Raw genomic sequence first — 19,761 nt, forward strand, 5'->3', positions numbered from 1 at the left:
AAGGAACTGGACAGACACTTTACAGAAGAAGACATACAGGCGATTGATAAATATATGAAAAAGCGTTTCAACATCTCTAGTAAGTAGAGAAATGCAAATTCAAACAACTCTAAGATTTCATCTTACTCCAGTTAGAATGGCTATTATCAAGAACACAAACAATAATAGATGTTGGTGTGAATGTGGGGAAAAAGGCACACTTTTACATTGCTGATGGAGTTGCAAATTGGCGCAGCCACTCTGGAAAGCAGTGTGGAGAATCCTCAGAAAACTTGGAATGGACCCATCTTTTGACCCAGTTATCCCACTCCTTGGTTTATACCCAAAGGACTTAAAATCAGCATAGTACAGCAACACAGCCACATCAGTGCTTATAGCCCCTCAATTCACAATAGCTAGATTGTGGAACCAACCTAGATGCCCTTCAATAGATGAATAGATAAAGGAACTGGTATATATACACAATGGCATATTATTCAGCCATAAAGAAGAATAATATTATGACATTTGTAGATTAATGTATGAAATTGGAGAATATCATGCTAAGTGAAATAAGCCAATCTCAAAATGTTTTCCCTGATAAGTGAATGATGATATATAATGGGAGTTGGGGAGCGTGGGGAGTGAGAGAAGAATGGAGGAACTTTAGATTATGTAGAAGGAAATGAGAGGGGGGTATGAAAAATGGTGGAATGAGACAGACATCATTATCCTGTGTACATGTATGGTAACGCGAATGGTATGAATCTACATTGTACACTACCATAGAAATGAAAAGGTGTACCCCATTTGTGTACAATGAATCAAAATGCAGTCTGCAAAAAATTAAAAAAAATAATAAGACCTTTGGAAAGTAAAACACTACCAAAAATTATGTTTATTTTCTTGTTATTTTTTAAAATATTCATTTTAGAAGACCATTTAGATATTTATTTTTGGTTTAAAAAACTGAATGTTTTAAGGCTATAATTTTTAAAATTCTAAGTCTTCGCTAGATTTTCTGTTCATTCAGCTAAGAATGAGAGATCTTAACAATCATTTTTAAGGGTCTTTAGAAAATGTTTGGTTCCATTTATAAAACTTGACTGAACCAAACCTTTAAACATTTGAGTCTGCATTAATAATTTTATGTATATTCTGTTTAACTGATATTTCAAACTATATTTGTAAATAGGATGAATCATAAATTATCTTAAATTGCTATTTGTAAAGATAAGAATTAAAATCACAAATATAAATTAGTCAATTTGTTACACATTCTACTTAAGACTGCCTCAGATGCACTGAGCACCTTTGTTTTTTTCCCCTCACTCTTACTTATACCCCTTCTCTCATAGTTGCACGGGCTTTGCAGGCAATATAGAAAGATCCCAATTCAGGGCAAATATGTTGACAGACCACATAGATGTCAGGGATGCCAGGAAGAGCAAACAAGTCTAAGTTTGTAAGTGGGCAGTGCCAATCAATACGGTCTGATTGGAAGTAATGGAGATGCAGCCACAAGACCTAATACTATCTAAGTCTCAGAGAATGATGAGAGGAAGCTCAAGAAACAACAAAAGCCCATTTATTGGGTCTGGGAGTTAAAGTGCACACTTGGTTTTAAAGAAGGCAGTGATCTAAGAGTTGTGGTGAAAGGTAAGCAGTGCAACAGAGAAGTCTGATTTAATGCTGAATTGATGAACTACTGGCCTAGAGGTATATAAATTCCCTTACATGGCCTAGGACCAAAATGAGACAGTAGCTAAGACCTAGTGTCCGATCTGTGGAGTGGAATATTACAAGGACAGGGATTATTCCATACCAGTACTTTACGGACATCCGTTTGCCTTCTAGCACACATCAACTTCGCCGTTTATCCTCAAACCTGTTGAACCATTATCAAAGTTTTAGAGCTGTGTAAAATCTAAATCAGAAGTGGTATGTTCTTAGTATATTTATTTGGAACATTGTATTTCCTACTGGTTAGTTTATAGAAGTAGAATCATGGATTAAAGATAATTTCTCTGGGCTTACTTGGTATCAAATCTAGTATAACTTTCTTTGTGTGGGGGGGAATCTATGTTTCATGTTCTGAGCACATAATGCTCACAATATGTTTATAATTGAAGAATGCCTGTATCACTAACCAAATTGTTGTTTTGACAACATAGTTGTATAATAGATATGGAGATACCCTTTTGTATTTATTTATTTGTGTTGTGGTGCTGGGGATCACACCCAGGACTTCATGCATGCTAGGCAAGTGCCTTGCCACTGAGTTAAATTTCCATCCCTGGAAGTATATATTTTTTAATGAATGGAAGAACCAAGATTGGTAATCATTCATTCAGTAATTTGTTAAGAAAGTTAAAAAAAAAAGTTACTAATTCACCTGCATTTATTTGAATTTGTGATCGTCAATTAGAACAGTCTAAAATGTTGCTATATCTACTTAATAAAATTTAATAAGCCAGTAACAAAAAAAAAAAACAAGATTTAAGAGGTATATAGTAAATCCACTTAAGAAAACAAATTATTTCAGTTCTTATTCTGTAATATGTTGTTTGTAAATGGGTGCCGCTAAGTACAAATGAGCTTTGTTTAGTTATGAAAGGAGATTCCACAAACATGCTTACCTATACTTTATACTTAATTTAAAATTTTGTACACTTTGAATCTCACAGATCCAGACCTATCTCCCTTAATATGTAGTAATTTGTAGAGGTGTGCGTGTGTGTGTGTGTGTGTGTGTGTGTGTGTGTGTGCGTGCATGTGTGTGCACATATTTGAGAATCACGGAATAATTGACTTTATTATTCCACTCCCCCATTCTCTGCCAGGTTCTTACCAAGCCTTGCAAGGTCAGCTTTAGAGAAAAATCTGGCAGATGCTGCAATAGAAATAACTACTGATGATAATCTGGAACCAGCCCTGGAGGATTACAAATGTAAGTATTTAATTTTTTTAAGTGAAATAATGATTATCAAACATTTGATTCTATTATTTTAATTTCAATAAAATTTTAATGCATTTTGTTTATGTATTGAGTTGAAAATCTGTTTTTTAGAAATGTGAATGCTATTTATAAGTTAAACCTTAGAATATATACTTCATTTCAGTACATACTAAATGTAGTTCTCCCTCGCCCTCGAGAGATACAATTGACACTAAGATATTAAAGGCTTTGAGAATTCATTTTGTAATCAACTTGTATAATTTTGACAAATATATTTTTTTCCAAATATATTTCACTGTAGAATCTAAAACTCTGTTTTCTTTGCACAACATTTAAATTTTTGAGGACCACCAGTGAACATGTTTGGGCAACTTTTCCAGCTTGATTCAGAATAAAATAATAATCAGAATAACATTGCGTGACTTCTTACTGTTTCCATTTCCACCTGTGTCATCGTTTGTGCTACTTTTCTTCTGAGTTGCCATAAGTATAAGTTTGAATTTGGTTGAGATTTATCTCTCTATAAAAGTTTCCTATTCTTTAGTTAGAGCACAGTGAAAGTTTCCCCAATTTTTTAATGTAATTACCTGTTTTATCAAAACATCTAATATATGACTACTCTCTAAAAGAGACTACTGTGATTCTATTTGTAGTAGATGTTTTTAATAATGGAGGCTACACTGAACCAAGAATTTGGTATTAAGGAAATTAGATGACTTTTTTAGAGTCAAATTATATTTTTTGGGAGGTCGTACCAGGGATCGAACTCAGGGGCACTGAACCACAGAGCCACCTCCCCAGCCCTTTTTTTTCTTTTATTCAGAGACAGGGTCTCACTGAGTTGCTTGGCACCTTGCTTTTGTTGAGGCTGGCTTTGAACTCTCGATCATCCTGTCTCAACCTCCCAAACCTCTGGGGTCACAGGTGTGTGCCGCTGTGCCTGGCTCAAATCATAAATTTAATATAATGATAGATCTGAATAGAAAGACAGAGCCAAATCAAAAGAGACAGAATAAGTCTGGAATTGAAGATTCAGTGTTATTTGATTGAATCTATTAACATATTCAAAGAAAGACTGTGTCATTTCAGATTGTAAATTATCTAGTCTTGGTAACAGGCCCTTGTTAGCAGTGCTTCTCTTGTAGACAATAAAGGGGCCTAAGTGATGAGCCTGTCCAACTTGCCTAATACCATTTTTTTTTTTACCATGTAAATGCATGTTTTAATTTTTAGCATACATTTTATGCATTGCTTTTTAAAATTTTTAAAATCTTTAAAAATTTGTTCTAATTAATGATACATGACAGTAGAATGCTTTTATATGTTTTTGATAAATTGTACATGCATGGAGTATAATTTCTCATTTTTCTGATTGTACATATTGTAGGGTCATATAGGTCATGCAGTCATATTTGTACATGAGGTAATAATGTCTGTTTTACTCTACTATCCTTCCTACTCCCATACCCCCATTCAGTTTTTTAATTTTTAATTTATTTATTTTTTATTGTAAACAAATGGGGTACAACTTGTTTCTCTGGTTGTACATGAAGTAGAGGTGTACCATTTGTGTAATCATACATTTACATATGGTAATGTTTGATTCATTCTGTTATTTTTCCTTCCTCCCACCCCTCCCACCCCCTTTCCCTCTATAACGTCCCTCCTTCCTCCATTCTTGCCTCCCTCCCACCCCCCATTATGTATCATCATCCACTTATCAGCGAGATCATTCATCCTTTGGTTTTTTGGGATTGGCTTATCTCACTTAGCATGATATTCTCCACTTTCATCCATTTGCCTGGAAATGCCATAATTTTATTATTCTTTATAGCTGAGTAATATTCCATTGTGTATGTATATATATATATATATATATATATATATATATACACACACACATATATATTTATATATATATATATATATATACACACATATATATTTATATATATATATACACACCACAGTTTCTTTATCCATTCATCAATTGAAGGGCATCTAGGTTGGTTCCACAAGCTGGCTCTTGTGAATTGAGCAGCTATGAACATTGGTGTGGCTACATCACTGTAGTATGTTGATTTTAAGTCCTTTGGGTATAGGCCAAGGAGTGGGATAGCTGGGTCAAATGGTGGTTCCATTCCAAGTTTTCTAAGGAATCTCCACATTGCTTTCCAGAGTGGCTGCACTAATTTGCAACCCCACCAGCAATGTATGAGTGTACCTTTTTCCCCACATCCTCGCCAACACCTATTGTTGCTTTTACTCTTGATAATCACCATTTTAATTGGGGTGAGATGGAATCTTAGGGTAGTTTTGATTTGCATTTTTCTTATTACTAAAGATGTGGAACATTTTTTTCATATATCTGTTGATTGCTTGTAGATCTTCTTCTGTGAAGTGTCTATTCATCTCCTTAGCCCATTTGTTGATTGGGTTATTTGTATTCTTGGTGTAAAATTTTTTGAGTCCTTTTTACATTCCGGAGATTAGTGCTCTATCTGAAGTATGAGTGGCAAAGATTCAGTTTTAAAATCATCTTTCCTGTAGCAAATTCATTAATTCACTTTCCTTGTTCAGAGTCCATGCTCACCAAATAACCTTCTTGAGAACATGACTTTCCATGCAGGTCCTACAGGTCCTACTCCAAATAATAAGGTTTTATGGCAATCAATATATCATAGTTGATATGAAGGCTGCAGTTTCCATTGTGATGTAATTTTTTGCAATTTTGTTTTCTTAATCAGAATGTCTTTAATATTCTCCTGAAAGTTAGATTTACCCTCTGTTTTGATTATAAAATGAGGTTTGAGCCTACTAGGTTGAGGACCTTGATAAATTTACCAAAATAATGTCATCCTCTGAGATTTCTTACAAGATAGCTAGGCAGCTTTCTCCTAGGAAAGTTCTAGCATCATTATTCTCTGAGTTCATATCCCTTTTCTGCTTATCAACATTGACTGTGTAAATTCAGTTGTCCTTAAAGTCATGTATTTGTTGAATGGACATGTTTCAGAAACTAAATCATAGATACTATCAGATTCTGTTAGAACCTGAAATTACAAGTATCATTTCAGCATACATGTATACAAGTTGATTCACTGCCACATTCTGGCTCTTTCTCTTTACAGTTTTATAATGGTCCATTTCAAAGCCTGGTGGTAGTAAATAAATATTAAATACTCAGTGTGACAGCTCTTGGCTTTCCTTACCTAGAGAACTTGTGATAATGGAAAATAGCAAAGATCTATTGAAAAGGGAACTTTACTGTTAAGAGCTACTGTGCCCTGGCAAATGTGTAGTACTCAGTGGTGATTAACAAGGTGACTGTAATGATTTTTAGTTTAAAATTGTTCAGGGTACTCCACAAAAGCAAGTGCTTTCCCCCATATTGTCTTTCAACATGCTTTGGCATATCGTAAATAGCATTTTAAAGGAGAAACAAATTGAAATATTCTTATTGAAATAGAAAAACGAAAGATAGGTGAATTATTTAAGACACTGCAATTGTGTATTTGTTTGCTGGGGTATTTCCACAGGATGCAATATTACTGGGTGTCAAAGGATTAAACATACTTGATTTGATAGCAAGAATGTCAGGCTAGTTAAAGTTCTAATTGAAGCTCTACTTTTACTAGCTAGGTGATTTTAAATTATTTAATTTATGTTTTTGGTTTCCTCATAATTCTTATTTCATTGTTAAGTTACTTCAAATTATATGAGGAAAAATATGATAACTCTCATAGTTTGGGATCTGGCACATGAAAGGTCCTCAATAAATGACAGCTTATGGGCTGGGATATAGCTCAGTTGGTAGAGTGTTTGCCTTGCAAGCACAAAGCCATGGATTCAAATCCCCAGCACCATATAAAAAAAAAATGACAGCTTATATTATTGTGATCATTAATATCATAACACTATTAGTATTAATATTATTGCAGTTATTCTTGGAACATGTCAATAAACTTGAATATCTGGTTACTATAGGGAATACATAAAATAGGTTCCTGACTTCAAGAAATTTATTTATTATTAAATTCCTGGTTAACTGTGTCAGAATCATTTGGGTGTTTATTTGAAAATATAGTTCTGGACCCTTCCTGAAATAATAGTTCAAGAGTTCTGAGGGGTTGGTTCACCTATGTTTTTGACTTGACCTCTCAAGGATTCTCTTATGGGGTTTCTTATTAGCTTCTTTCTAAAGATGATATTCAGGGTAATTGAAAGCTTTTGAATGTGTCCTTTGCTTATGTGTGTATTGTAATCCCTGACCAGATAAATGTACGAATGTGGCTTGGCTGTGTTCTGGGTTGTTTTTTACTTCTCAATTTTATCTGTATACTATTTGCTATATTTATTGCTTTTAATATATTTTATTATATTTTAGAACATTATAAACTGTTATATAGAATTGTAGTGTTTTATTACCATCGTCAAGCATATTTCTCTAGATGTTAAATTAAAATCCCTGAAGAGCTCAAGGTGTTACAGAAACTATTTTACATTTTATGTTGGGCAGACTTAGCATCTTTGGATATTGTTTGTAGGATGTAGTTATGACTAATTCTCTGTCCTGTGTGAAATGTTCAGGTGAAGTGGTATCTGGATCACTGAGGATTGGTACTGTTAGTGCACCAATATATAATGCACATGAGAAAATGAAAGTGCCAGATGTTCTTTTCTATGACAACATTCAGGTAAGAGCACCACTTTATTTACTTAGATAAATCACCACTTATTGTGGTAGTTAGCTCTGACAAATGATACTGATGTTTAATTATATATGTAATTTTCTAAATAAGCACAGGTGTAGTGTGAAAACATCTTGTTAAAGCATTGCAAAACACAAAATTCTTTCCTAAAGGTGCTTGAAAATTGGAGGAATTGCTGTTATCATTAGGGTTATAAATTTTATATGCACATGTAAACAAATGTATGACTGTACTTCAGGTTAATAAAGCAAATTCATTGTTAAATTAAAAACTAACAGAACTACTCATTCTCTTTTTTTCTTTCTTGTTAGTTAAATCATCTCAGTAATTCAAAGACTGATGTATCCAATATATCCTTTTACTCATACTCCCATCCTGAAAATTCCCATATTTCTCTTTTTTGTTTCTTTCCTTTTTTTTAAGAGAGTATGATAGAGAATTTCCATCTTATAAACTAGCCAATAATTATGAACTTTCCACTAAGATTCAGATATAAATTTATACCTCGAAAGCCATTTTGTAGATTTTCAGTTTAATAAGATTATTTTCAGGGAAAATTACTCCAAATATAACAGTCCTCTTTTCCAGGTTTTCCATGAAGTGTTCCTTCCTGTCAGTCTTATCAATTGTGTTTGTGTGTGTGTGTGTGTGTGTGTGTACTGGAGATTGGACCTAGGGACACTTTACCATCAAGCTACTTCCCCAGCCCTTTTATTTTTTTATTTTGAGACAGTGTCTTGCCAAGTTCCTGAGGCTGGCCTTGAATTTGTAATCCTTCTGCCTCAGCTTCCCGAGTTGCTGGGATTACAGGTGTATGCCATTGTGCTAGGCTATGTATTTCTTTTATAATAAAAAAGTACTTAAAATTTTCTGTAATATTTCATCACTAATCTGCATGCAAATAGTAACATTATATTTGCAAATTATGTTAGAACTTTTTACTATTTTTGCTATGTTAAAGCATTAGCAAAATTAAAGTTAAATTTCTTTTTTATCTGACATTCTACAATTCTGTTTTTTGCTCAGGTATCATAATATATATCACTAAATTATATTAGTGATATAGAAGGTAGCCAGGCAAATTCTTCTTTCTTAATAAAAATCTTGGTTTAAAATTTTGAGATCTGTCCAAAATATACTAATTATTTCCTATATAGCAAAGCCATAACCCTGATTTGATTTTAATTATTGTCAGATAACTAATGTAGGTTTTATTTTTCTTCAGAAATAAATTAGTGTTCTTGTATAATCAGTACAGAAATGAACAGAACATTAAGTTGTAAGACAGAGGAGAGAAAAACTCTTGCCTAATAAATAAAAACAAATTCTTGATTAGAAGGAAAATATATTATTTCTAAAAATTGATAGTATCACACTCTGTCCATGTAGTGGAAATGAACAAAGAAAACAAGAATCAGGATACTGTTATAAGTAACAATTGCTCCACAGTAGCAAGGGTTGAAAAGATTTCAGAGCATATAAGAATGTAGGAAATTCAGTAGCAAGGGGGGACGGTTGTGCTCTTGAACATAGTGTCTGTTGCCAAGGTGTTTGTAATAGAGACATGGAGGGCTGCAGGGCTGCTGTGAACTTTATGCAGAGGCCCTGAGGGACTTCTTGTAACCTGTCTCCAGATGTACCTCCTCCTCTGAAAGCATTATGAATTAACCACTAATGGAAAAGTTTTAGCTGTACCAATTCTAGGGACAGTGACTTGATTAAATTTGCTTTTGCTATGTGTGTTACTGATTCTGTTTTTGCTGCACTTCAGCTTTGAAGTAATGTGCTTCAGAGCCTTTTGCACATTTAGGTACCATTTTGTTTTATGCCCTAGTGTCCCCTTACCACATTGTGTTGGGAGTGGTTTTTAAAATGTGTTCTTCCATATTACAGGGCAAAGCCCTGTGTTTTCTTTATTTTGTGTCTCCAGCAAATAACAAAGTGCCTGACACATAGTAATTCCTAAGTATATAAGTGTTGAAGGGATTAATAAAAGGATGAATAAGATTTTGAATGTTCATGCTAATGAATATATTTTTCATTTATTCTGTTATTAAGAAATATTACACTTGCATTAGTAAGGAGGAGAGATTTGAGGGAAGGAAAATTAATAGCCTCTTAATAAGCCTAATGAGTTTTAGATTTGAAAAAAAATTTTAAAAATACTTATCATGGGTTGGACCTTGTCCTAAGGTATTGGGATAAAGAGATTAAAATAGTCACATGAGCAAATGCATCTCTAGAGCTCAAATTGCTCTTAATCTGATGGAAAATACAAGCAAATACACATAGTTACTTCACAGTGTGATGTAAGTATATGCAGGTTACTGTGCATACCTTTGTGAGGTAATTATCCCTATTTATAAAGATAATAGAAAATTGGTTAACAAGACAATACTGGACAGTTGTGTCAGAGACTAGCATTTGCAGAGACTTGCTTATATGAAAGAGTAGCTCGTTTAGGGAACCCCATGTAATTGTCACTGGCACAGAGCTGAGGTTGCAAATAGAAAAGTTTCAAGAGTTAGACTGATGAGTTAGGAAGGGATCAGATCATCTGGACTTCTCAAATTAAGAAACTGGGATTTCTTTCATTGGTTTCCTCACCAATGAAAGACTTTATGCACATTTGCTAACTTTGCATTCACTCTTGAATGTTGTCTAGGAGTTAGAACCAAGGCAAAGAGAAACTAGTTTGGTGTTATTATAACAGTCTAGGTGAAAGTTAAGAAGGATCTGAAATAAGGCAGTGAACATAGGGACAGACTAGAGTGGACACCTTGCAGGGCTATTTAGAAAGTAGAGTCCTTGGAACTTTGTGTTCATTTAAAGACAAAGATTCTGTCTAAGGGAGCACATAGTGTGGTGGAAAAGTAAACTGAAGAGTAAGTAGAAAATTATCGCAGATTCTGCCCATGCCTGGAACATTATGTGGAAGAAGGTTGGGAATGACCTGAGACTAGATCAGAACATGAGGAGTATACCTTTGTTCCTAAAGTATTGAGTCATTTAAGGAGTTTTGAAAAATGAATTGGTAAAATTTTGAACAAAGAAGTGATTGTATGAGAATTATAGAGAACACATTGACTTAGGGAAGGAATGAGGTTATAAAAGCTAAATTAGATTAAAAATTATATCTATCTACCTACCTACCTACCTACCTACCTACATAGACCAGAGATGATAACACCCTAAATTCAAGCTGTGGTAATAGTAAAGAAATAATGAATACAGTTGATTTTTTGGGGGGTGCTGGTGGCTTAATATCCAGGTCTTGAGCGGTTTTTTGGATCTTGATAAGAGAGAAGCAAGGTAGGTGGAGTGATTATAATAATGATGAGCATTTGATCAGGCAATAGAAAATAATGCTGCTAATTGGGTAAAAGGATAAAGGATGAGGAATGATGTTGAAAGTAATGAGCCAAGTTTTGAATTTGGATGTGCTGAATTTAGGAGACTGGTCAGTACCAGGTGGTGTATTATCAGTATCATTGAGAAATCTTGATGTTTGAAGATCATTGTTAGCTGCAGCCATGAGATGGATGAAAGGATTTTGGAAGTGTGAAGTCAGAAGTATCTCATCTAGCACTAATGTGTGGGTACCCAACTCTGCACACAGCCCTCACTTGGCTCTTATGTGGGTGAGTGTGAACAAATTGGCGCTACCTGTTCTACCTTGTACTGTGACCCCAAAGAAAGCAAGTAAAAAGGTAATGGAGAGAACAAATGAAGGAAGCAGGGGAAAATCAATATGGAAGAAATTACTACAAAAAGATGATCTAGCCTAGAAGACTATGGAGATAAATTATTAGAGAGGCAGGAAAAAATCAGGAGAGAAAGACAACTAACTAGAAGAGAGACTTAAGAAATCATCTGCAGTGCTAAGTAGACCAAGAAGGCAAGAATTATATTGATCATGACCTCAGCCTTAGTTAGTGTTTGTGGATTTGAATAATCTAGTTAGATATAATGAGAGTATGGAGTAGGAAGATATGAGAATAATACAGATGAAAATACAAATATAGTTTGGATTAGTTTTCAGTATTACCCAGCCATGAAGGTGCTCCTTGCAACTTTTCTGTTCATTTCTCATGCAGATTAGCCCATTTATTTCAGGAAAAACTTAGTGTTTTATGGAAATTGACAGTGACGTTTCATCTAAATTAAAATGTAAAGTCACACACACATATGATTCTATACATATATATGTGTGTATGTATATAGCCATCCTCCGTGGTGCTTGGGAGTGAGGGATGTTGAGTCATGGACTTACTGTGTGCTGATTTTACTCTAATAATAATAATAATAATAATAATAATAATAATAATAATAAATCACATTATATTATAATAATAATCATTATTGTTGAAAATGTAGGGTTTTGCTAAGTTGCCCAGACTGGGCAATCCTCCTGCCTGAGCCTCTGGGGTTGCGAATGTGCTAGCACACTCAGTTTTGTGTATTATTTTGACACTTAAAATGTTTCATGCTTTCCTTCCTCAATTCATGCTTTCCTTCTAGTGTACCATGAAACTTTTGCACTCTGTGATTTTTTTTTTTTACTTTGTTAATTTTTGTATTTTTGTTCATGCCCTATGAATTTGAAGTAGTATGTAACAAATTATTAGCCAATACCTTAACCACGATCCCAAATAACATAAGTCTCCTAAACAATTTAACTCAAAAAAAAAAAAAAAAAAAAAAGGTAAGGGTCCATGGATTCTAGGATTAACTTTTATAGGGCAATCATGTATCTCTGTTTGCTTTTAATATAGTCTCAGTTTAGGCTGGGGATGCTTGCCTAGCAGAGTGCTTGCCTAGCATGCACAAGGCACTGAGTTCAATCCTTAGCACAGACACAAAAAAAGTCTCAAGACTCAGTTTTTACCTGTGGTTGACTCAGCATAATTATTAACAATGGCTCTTTATTTTTAAAAATGTGCCAAAAAGACAGTAAATGAATATGCTTGCTTTACTTCAGGCCTTGTTGAAACTCCAGCTCTCTAGTATATCTAATTTTAAAAAACAAAAACTACCAAGATAAACATCAGGGGCTACTCATTTGTTCTCGAAGAGGAAAATTGCTTTCTTAGTTTTCCTTTCTAAGAAAGAAACAATAAAAATATACTAAACTTGACAAATGAAAGAAAATTTTTCTGATTCTCTAAAAAACTAAGTTAAAATAAGAAAAGCAGTTGACATACCAGAAAAATATCTTTAGATTTATGAACTACAAAAGGTAAATTTGCCTTTTTTAAAATAGGGAACTTCAATAAGTTTAATACATTAGACTGTTATTTATTTGATACAGAAAACCAAGAGAAAGTAATAGGGATATTAATTGTGCTAGGATGTAGTTCTTCTCCTGACCCCCGATGAGCTTTTGTAACCTACTTACAGGTGGCCTATTTTTTAATATACAAAAGAGCAATGTAACTTTCTCTATAGCTATTGTGAACAACCTTAATCTTGTTCTTTTATGATATTGTGTCATAATTCAAATAAAAACCTGTGGAAGTTAAATAATATTTTTAATTCCAAAGCTATACATAGATTTGAAGGTAATGGTTAAGATCTAGTCAGTCTAAAATGTTCCATAGAAATTGCCAGTTATTTTTGGAAGCCATTATATATTTACATTAGCAAGTGTCAATTTAAATTCAACATTAAATTTTAAGATGATCTTACATAGTTTAAATAAAAATATTTGAATTGAATTATAAAAACTGAAATGCTGGTCATTAACTTGGTCTTACTCAGATTGTTTTAAGTTTTCAGTATCAGTGACTTAATTGGTTATGTAACTTACTTATATTCACCTCATTAATTTTTTTTTTTGGTATGAAGTGGTAGCTCATTTTATATATTTTTTAAATAGCACAAAAAAGAGGTTGTTTTAATGTATGATCAATATATTACAGGTTAAGGATCCTTAATTCAAAAATCTAAAATGTTCCAAAATCTGAAACATTTTAAGTGTCAAAATAATACCATAAGTAGAAAATACCACAGTGACTACATGTGATGAGACCAGTCAAAAGACAGGCACATTAAAAATTTTGTTTCTACTTTTTTTTCCATCCCCACCCCCTCCCCCCTCTTTTTCTTCTATACCATCCAAAGTTCCTTCATTCTTCTATCTCCCCATGACCCCCCCTCGTTATATATTGTCATACACTTATCAGAGAAAACATTCAGCCTTTGGTTTTTTGGGCTTGGCCTATTTCACTTAGCATAATATTTTCCAGCTTCATCCATTTACCAGCAAATGCCATAATTTCACTCCTCTTTATGGCTGAGTAATATTCCATTGTGTGTGTATGTATGTATATGTGTGTGTGTGTGTGTGTGTGTATATATATAGATATATATATATATATATATTTATATATATATATATATATATATCACAGTTTCTTTATCCATTCGTCAACTGAAGGGCATGTAGGTTGGATCCACAATCTAACTATTGTGAATTGAGCTGCTATGAACATTGATGTGACTGCATCACTGTAGAATGCTGATTTTAAGTCCTTTGGGTATAAACTGAGGAGTGGGATAGCTGGGTCAAATGGTGGGTCCATTCCAGGCTTTCTGAGGAATCTCTATATGGCTTTCCAGAGTGGCCATAGAGTGGCCAATTTGCAACTCCACCAGCAATGTAAGAGTGTTCCTTTTTCCCCACATCCACGCCAACACTTACTATTGCTTGTGTTCTTGATAATACACACTGATTGGAGTTAGATGAAATCTTAGGGTGGTTTCAATTTGCATTTCTCTAATTACTAGGCATGATGAGCACTTTTTCATATATTTGTTGATCACCTGTATATCTTCTTCTGTGAAGTGTCTGTCCATTTCCTTAGCCCATTTATTGATTGGATTCTTTGTATTTTGGGTGTAAAGATTTTTAAGTTCTTTATAAACTTTGGAGATGAGTGTTCTGTCTGAAGTGTGTGTGGAAAAGATATTCTCCCACTCTGTAGGCTCTCTTTTCACATTATTGATTGTTTCCTGTGCTGAGAAAAACTTTTTAGTTTGAATCTATCCCATTTATTGAATCTTGCTTTTATTTCTGCTCTATGGGTGTCTTTAAGGAAGTCTGATCCTAAGCCAATGTGATGGAGATTTGGGCTCATTTTTTCTATTTGGTGAAGGGTCTCAGGTCTAATTCCTAGATCCTTGATCCATTTTGAGTTGAGTTTTGTACAGGGTGAGAGATAGGGTTTTAGTTTCATTTTACTGCATATGGATTTCCAGTTTTCCCAGCATCATTTGTTGAAGAGGCTATCTTTTCTCCATTGTAAGTTTTTGGCACCTTTGTCTAGTTACTGTAATTATGTGAGTATGTCTCTGTGTCTTCTATTCTGTACCATTGATCTACCTGTCTATTTTGGTCCCAGTACCATGCCATTTTTGTTACTATTGCTCTATAGTAGAGTTTAAGGTCTGGTATAGTGATACCTCCTGCATCACTCTTCCTGCCTAGAATTGCTTTGTCTATTCTGGGTCTTTTGTTCTTCCAGATGAATTTCATGATTGCTTTTTCTGTCTATGAGATATGTCTTAGGGATTTTAATTGGAATTGCATTAAATCTGGATAGCACTTTTGGAAGTATGGCCATTTTGATATTAATTCTGCCTATCCAAGAACATGGTAGATCTTTTCATCTTCTAAGGTCTTCCTCAATTTCTTTCTTCAATGTTTTGTAGTTTTCATTCTAGAGATCTTTCACCTCTTTGGTTAGATTGATTCCCAAGTATTTTATTTTTTTGAGGCTATTGCGAATGGAGTTGTTTTCCTCATTTCCCTTTCAGATGTTTCATCACTTATGTATAAAAATGCTCTAGATTTATGTGTGTTGATATTATATCCTGCTGTTTTGCTGAATTCATTTATGAAGTCTAGAAGTTTTCTGGAGGAGTTTTTTGGATCCTCTAAATAGAGAATCATGTCATCAGCAAATAGTGACAGCTTGAGTTCCTCTTTTCCTATTTGTATCCCTTTAATTTCTTTAGTCTGTTTAATTGCTCTGGCTAGTATTTACAGTGCAATGTTAAATAGAAGTGGTGAAAGAGGGCATCTCTGTCTTGTTCCTGTTTTTAAAAGGAATGCTTTCAGTTTTTCTCTATTAAGAATGATGTTGACCATGGACTTAGCATAAATAGCCTTTACAATGTTCAGGTATGTTCCTACTATCCCTATTTTTTCTAGTGTTTTGAGCATGAAGGGGTGTTGTATTTTGTCAAATGCTTTTTCTGTGTCAATTGAAATAACTATATGATTCTTATCCTTAAGTTTATTGACATAATGTATTACATTTATTGATTTACGGATGTTGAACCAGCCTTGCATTCTTGGGATGAATCCCACTTAATTGTGGTGCACTATCATCTTAATATGTTTTTGGATACAGTTTGCCAGTATTTTGTTAAGGATCTTTATGTCTGTATTCATCAAGGATATTGGTCTAAAATTTTCTTTCCTTAATGTATCTTTGCCTGGTTTGGGTACGAGGGTGATATTAGCTTCATAGAATGAGTTTGGTAGGGTTCCCTCCCTTTCTATTTCCTGGAATACTTTGAGAAGTATTGGAATGAGTTCTTCTTTGAAGGTCTTGTAGAACTTGGCTGAGAATCCGTCTGGTCCTGGGCTTTTCTTGGTTGGTGGGCTTTCGATGGTATTTTCTATTTTGTTGGAATATAGATTTTCAAAGTAGCTTCTCGTTATGTATTTCAATGGTGTCTGTTGTGATCTTTCCTTTTTCATCACAAATTCTAGTAATTTGAGTTATCTCTCTCCTTCTCTTTGTTAGTGTGGCTAGGGCTTTGTCTATTTTGTTTACTTTTTCAAAGAACCAACTTTTTGTTTTGTCAATGTTTTGAATTGTTTCTTTTGTTTCAATTTCATTGATTTCAGCTCTGATTTTAATTATTTCCTGTCTTCCACTACTTTTAGTGTTGTTCTGTTCTTCTTCTTCTAGGACTTTGAGCTGTAATGTTAGGTCATTTAGTTGTTGACTTTTTATTCTTTTCTTGAATGTGCTCCATACAATGAATTTTCCTCTTAGTACAGCTTTCATAGTGTCCCGGAGATTTTGATACATTATATTGTCATTCTCATTTACCTCTAAAATTTTTTTTTATCTCCTCCCTGATGTCTTCTGTTATCCATGTTTCATTCAATAGCATATTATTTAGTCTCCAGGTGTTGGAGTAATTTCTGTTTTTTATTTTGTCATTGATTTCTAATTTCATTCCATTATGATCTGATAGAACACAAGACAGTATTTCCATTTTTTTGCATTTTCTAAGGGCTGCTTTGTGGCATAACATATGGTCTATTTTCGAGAAGGTTCCATGTGCTGCTGAGAAGAAAGTGAATTCAATTCACTCGTTGATGGATAGAATATTCTATATATGTCTGTTAAGTCTAAGTTATCGATTGTGTTATTGAGTTCTATGGTTTCTTTGTTTAGTTTTTGTTTGGAAGGTCTATCCAGTGGTGACAGCAACATGTTAAAGTCACCCAGAATTATTGTGTTGTGCTCTATTTGATTCCTGGAATTGAGAAGGATTTGTTTGATATACATGGATGCACTGTTGTTTGGGATATAAATATTTATAATCGTTATGTCTTCCCGATTTATTGTTCCCTTAAGCAGTATATAATGTCCTTCTTTTTCCCTTCCTCTTAACTTAGGCTTGAAGTTCTCTTTACCTGAAATAAGGATGGAAACCCCTGCTTTTTTACTGGGTTCATGTACATGGTATGATTTTCCCCATCCTTTCACCTTTAGTCTGTGAATGTCTTTTTCTATGTGTGTCTCTCGAAGGCACTATATTGTTGGGGCTTTCTTTTTAACCCATTCTGCCAGTCTATGTCTTCTGATTGATGAGTTTAGGTCATTAACATTCAGGGTTATTATTGAGACATGATTTATATTCCCAGCATTTGGGCTTATTTTTGTTTTTTATCTTGACTTGGTTTCTCCTTTGAATTGTTTTTCCTTTGCTGACCTACATTGTTGTTTTTCATTTCCTCCTCATGTAATATTTTGTTGAGAATATTCTGTAGCGCAGGCTTTCTATTTGTAAATTCTTTTAACTTTTGTTTATCATGAAAGGATTTTATTTCATCTTCAAATCTGAAGGTGAGTTTTGCTGGGTATAGGATTCTTGGTTGGCAACCATGTTCTTTCAGAGCTTGAAATATGTTGCTCCAAGCCCTTCTAGCTTTTAAAGACTGGACTGAGAAATCTGCTGATATCTATATTTGTTTCCCCCTATATGTAATCTGATGCTTTTTTCTTGCAGCTTTAAAAATCCTACCTTTATTTTGTATGTTAATCATTTTCATTATATTTTGCCTTGGTGTGGATCTGTTATGATTTTGTGCATCTGGTGTTCTGTAAGCCTCTTGTATTTGATTTTCCATTTCATTCTTCAGGTTTGGGAAATTTTCTGATATTATTTCATTGAATAGGTTGTTCATTCCTTTGATTTTTATCTCTGTGCCTTCCTCAATCCCAATAATTCTATTTTTTTTTTGTAAAGTAGCTGGTTGCAAAATCTGTATTAAAACATATATATGGCTTACTTACATATAATTAATAAAGTTACAAATAAAATAGAATGAAAATATTGCATTTACATTAGCAAATGAGAGAAAATATCTAAGAAAAAATTCTAACAGGAAATATGCTGAATATATATACAAATATGTATGTATATATACACACACATATATACATGTATGTTGGGGGCTATGCCATGCGGACTCGCCAAGATGGTGCCTGGCAGGCAGCCAGAAGCTGTTTTGATCACATCGAAGGTGTGCGTGCACAGGTGTTCCCGAGTGCTCCTGCTTGCGCCTGCTCGTGATTGGACAGCTGGCTACCCGCCTGATCACAACTGGCGTGGCCCCGCCCTCCGCCTCCTGGAGGGAATATAGGCGGGCAGTGGGCAGGGGCACGAGAGTTAAGAGGCAGCAACTAGCAGAAAGAAGCAGAGAAGCCATTAGCAGAAGGGAAGAAGAAGCGGCAAGTAGAAGCAGCGAGTAGGGGCAGCGGCGGAAGGCAGATCGCAGAGCGGAGAACTGGGAACACATCTTTAGGTTGCAGATACAGATAGGCAGATCGTAGTATGCAGGACGCATCATTAGGAAGCACCTCATGATAGATGCACCCTTAGTTCACAGGATGCAGGACGCACCTTTAAGAAGAAGCAGCGGAACTAGAAGATAAGATCTCTGAAACTGTAGTCTCTCTCTCTTAAGCAAAGTCTCTCTTTCTCTCCAATAAGCAAAGCCTCTCGCTCTCTCTCCTCTCAAAGCAAGTACTCTTATTTCCTCTATCCTCTATAAACAAGCAAGCAAGCAAGGAAGCAGCTCAGAAATAGAAGTGGCTCAGTTTCTAGTCCACCACCCATAGAGACCCGCGCAAATTGTTGCTGCAGACGGTGACAAATGCGGCTTTGGTACCACAAAGAGCCAGCGACACATGTATACCAAAAAGATAAACCTTAATAAAAGAAATATATAATTCTATAACAAAGAATGTGCCATACAGTATGTTGGCAGGAAAAAAAATACTTAAAAATAAATCAAATCTCCTTAAAGCAACTATGAAATCAATGTGATCAGAATGAAAATATCATAGTAATTTTTTTTCTTTTTTTTAATTGTAAACAAATGGGATACATGTTGTTTCTCTGTTTGTACATGGAGACAAGGCATACCATTTGTGTAATCAAATTTACATAAGGTAATGTTGTTTGATTCATTGTTATTTTATTTCCTTCCCCCCCACCCCTCCCACACTCTTTTCCCTCTATACAGTCCTTCCTTCCTCCACTCTTGCCCTCCTCCTTAACCCTAAACCTAAACCTAACCCTAACCCTAACGATAACCCCTCCCACCCCCCATTATATGTCATCATCCGCTTATCAGCGAGATCATTCGTACTTTGGTTTTTTGAGATTGGCTTATCTCACTTAGCATGATATTCTCCAATTTCATCCATTTGCCTGAAAAATGCCATAATTTTATCATTCTTTATGGCTGAGTAGTATTCCTTTGTATATATGTGCCACAGTTTCTTTATCCATTCA

General features: G+C 34.4%; 1 protein-coding gene across 2 annotated transcripts in view; it reads left to right on the plus strand.

Moving 5' to 3' along the window:
- Vwa8 (von Willebrand factor A domain containing 8) overlaps positions 1 to 19,761 on the plus strand; it is a 461,451-nt gene that overhangs the window by 173,854 nt on the left and 267,836 nt on the right. For both annotated transcript variants that reach the window (XR_007108713.1, XM_047552395.1), the window contains exons 18-19: positions 2,823 to 2,929; positions 7,529 to 7,635. Coding sequence is in view for 1 of the 2 variants with exons in the window: in XM_047552395.1 (XP_047408351.1) it covers positions 2,823 to 2,929; positions 7,529 to 7,635 (214 nt within the window). In the remaining variant the exon portion in view is untranslated. The remainder of the gene's footprint in view (positions 1 to 2,822; positions 2,930 to 7,528; positions 7,636 to 19,761) is intronic.

This window comes from Sciurus carolinensis, chromosome 5 (genome assembly GCF_902686445.1).
Source record: "Sciurus carolinensis chromosome 5, mSciCar1.2, whole genome shotgun sequence".
In the NCBI taxonomy this organism is placed as follows: domain Eukaryota; kingdom Metazoa; phylum Chordata; class Mammalia; order Rodentia; family Sciuridae; genus Sciurus; species Sciurus carolinensis.